Genomic DNA, 3,060 nt, shown 5'->3' with positions numbered 1-3,060 from the left:
TAATCAATTTATGTCAAAATTTTGTAATTTTAATATATATATATATATATATATATTTTTTTTTTTTTTTTTTTGAGGTGGACTTTCTTGATGCAGGGTTTTTGCTGGCCAAGTGGCACAGATGCCAGGAATGTGGGAAGGGAGAGGGAAAGAGGCCAGGTTAGCTCAGTCACCTGATATCACTTACTACACAGAAGCATTCACATCCTGTCAAGTAACCTGATCTTTATTTCTTAAAATGGGGAAGATGTCTCTTCCCTCCTATCACTATTATTTCTAACCTTTCCAGTGAGCTTTGTTGTCCCTTGTAGTAACTGTGGTACAGAGCGTTCTCTGGAGTTTTGATCTCTCTTTGCTATTGTTGGACTCCTAGCCCCTAAAGAAAATGTAAAAATGAAATGTTGGGCTTCTCTGCCCACGTGGCCCATTTCTCATTCCCTCTTTTGACCCTTGCAGACATTCTCGTAAGCGATGGGAACGCTTTGTCCACAGTGAAAACCAGCACCTTGTGAGCCCTGAGGCCTTGGATTTCTTGGACAAGCTGCTGCGATATGACCACCAGTCACGGCTTACTGCAAGAGAGGCCATGGAGCATCCTTATTTCTGTGAGTCCAGCTGTCTGCACTGGTGGGAGAGAATAAATTCTATGAAGAAAGCTCAGGGGCCTACAGAACAGAAATTTCATCCCTGTTCCTCTTAGCCTGCTGCAAGCTGCTTCACCCTCACTGAGACTCAGATTCTTCACATGAGGACAGTGATCACAGCTGCATGGCAGAATTATTGGGAGGATTCTTGTATAACCTGACACATGCACACTCCTAAATAAACTCCTTTCTTACTATATGCATGGCACACATCAGTGGCTGGTCTGGGGTTCCTTTATCTGTCCTTTCTCTAGTGATTCCTTGGAGAGAGTCAGTGAGGCTTGCAAATCTTAATATTATATCCACACCTTGACTTAGGTTTGTGAATATAGTTAACTATGATGTCTGTCCTAGGTAAAAATATCACTTAGACCCACCCCATCCTCATTATAATGTTAGCCCCGACATTTAATGTTCTTTGAGAAATGCTGGAATATAGTGAATCATTTACACTTTTGCTTAGTGTCTTGTACCTGAAGCAAACAGAGGCTGATTGGGATGGAGAGTAGGGTCTGTGGTCATATCCCTAACCCACATGGACCTATATAATTTTGACCTACTTGGCATTGAGCTGTGGGCCAACTAATTCACACTGGCAATGTATTACTGTCTTGGCCAGGTTAGGTTATATTGGATAATTACCTCATCTTCCTATCATTTGGTTTAAGAGTTGATCTTTTACCACAATCTGACAAGAAAGCTATTTCTATTTTATACTACATGCCTAATACATGGAGAAGGCAATTGCTACCTTAAATACTTCTGGGAATAATGTGGAGTATGAATAAAATTCAAAGAATGAAGATGACTGCTTTTAGATTCCTAGATCATTAGGTTAATCCTACCAGCAATAGAGTCTAACCTTTCTGTCTCCTTTCTAGATACTGTTGTGAAGGACCAGGCTCGAATGGGTTCATCTAGCATGGCAGGGGCCAGTACGCCTGTCAGCAGCGCCAACATGATGTCAGGTCAGTTCTCTGGTAAATTTCCTTTTTAAAAAAAATATAAAAGTCAATTACCATTCTTAGTTTTGTCCCCTCTTTTTTGCCTGATTTCTTGTGTACTTTCCCTTCTCTATAATGATGGCCTTAATGACTTACTGAACTATGTGGCTTTTTCCACCAGGTTTCAGCATGCTTTGGATACCTGGTATACTTCTCTTTTTAAAAGACATTCAATATTTAGATACCTGAATATCATACTTTAGTAATACTATCTTTTTTTTTTTTTTTTTTGAGACAGAGCCTCAAGCTGTCCCCTGGGTAGAGTGCCGTGGCATTACAGCTCACAGCAACCTCCAACTCCTGGGCTCAAGCGAGTCTCCTGCCTCCACCTCCCAAGTAGCTGGGATCACAGGCGCCCGCCACAACGCCCGGCTATTTTTTGGTTGCAGCCGTCGTTGTTTGGCGGGTCTGGGCTGGGGATTCAAACCCGCCATCTTAGGTGTACGTGGCTGGCGCCTTAGCCGGTTGAGCTATAGGTGCCGAGCCTAGTAATACTATCTTAAGTAGGACATCATCAGTCTCTTCTGGGTAGAATCCCAGCATCCCTAACTGAAGATTTCTTCCTGAGGGATTGGAAAGTCTCAAGAAACCATGATGAGTAAAAAGATCATTTCATCTCAATTGTTTCCATTATTGAGAAATTATGTTTTACAGTGAGTTTTTGTAGAGCACCAAGTTTAAAAAAAAAGCACAGGCCTATACCCTAAGAATTATACATGTCGGCAATATCCAGGTGAATACACTTGTTGTAATAGGGCATTTACACATTCATCTTCAAATAATTGATGTCCCAATTTTTTCTTTTCTTTTTTTTTTTAAAGAATTAGCAACCTTTTAGAATTTATCCCCTAGGTATCCTGCCTATGTATAAAATGATACATATCCAGTATTACTGCCTTATTCATAGTACCAAAACATTGAAAACAGCTATCAGTAGGAAACTGGTTGAATCAATCATTTATGAGACATTGGTTCAATGGAATATGATGCAGCCAGAAAAAAGAATGAATGTTTCATGTCCTATTAGAGCAGGTGTCCTCGAACTATGGCACACAGGCCACATGTGGCCCACCTAGGACATTTATCCGGCCCACCGGGTGTTTTTATTGCCGCTGCCTGTCCTGCTTAGCAGCTGACTCATCCCAGGGCCCACAGTCCTGCCCTCTAATGGTCTGAGGGACAGTGAATTGGCCCCCAGTTTAAAAAGTTTGAGGACCCCTGTTATAGAGCACCAACTCCTAGATAGCGATGTGAAATGGAAAAAGTAAGATGCAGAGAGGTATGTCGAAAAGCAGAAGTGGGCAAGGGTATTATGTTCGTCACACTTGATCTTTGCCAAAAGACCAAGAAGCCATATTTAGTCTTGTTCTTATACGATTCTTATATTCTTTTTTTTTTTTTTTTTTTTTTTT

At 41.0% G+C, this 3,060-nt stretch overlaps 1 protein-coding gene across 1 annotated transcript in view; it reads left to right on the top strand.

The window, feature by feature from the left end:
* Positions 1 to 3,060, top strand: part of CSNK2A1 (casein kinase 2 alpha 1) — a 67,862-nt gene that overhangs the window by 55,786 nt on the left and 9,016 nt on the right. The window contains 2 exon segments of the mRNA XM_003802618.3: positions 457 to 605; positions 1,526 to 1,612. Coding sequence (XP_003802666.2) covers positions 457 to 605; positions 1,526 to 1,612 — 236 coding nt within the window.

This window comes from Otolemur garnettii, unplaced genomic scaffold (genome assembly GCF_000181295.1).
Source record: "Otolemur garnettii isolate 467f Iridium unplaced genomic scaffold, OtoGar3 scaffold00251, whole genome shotgun sequence".
In the NCBI taxonomy this organism is placed as follows: domain Eukaryota; kingdom Metazoa; phylum Chordata; class Mammalia; order Primates; family Galagidae; genus Otolemur; species Otolemur garnettii.
This window is presented reverse-complemented; position numbering and strand designations above follow the sequence as displayed.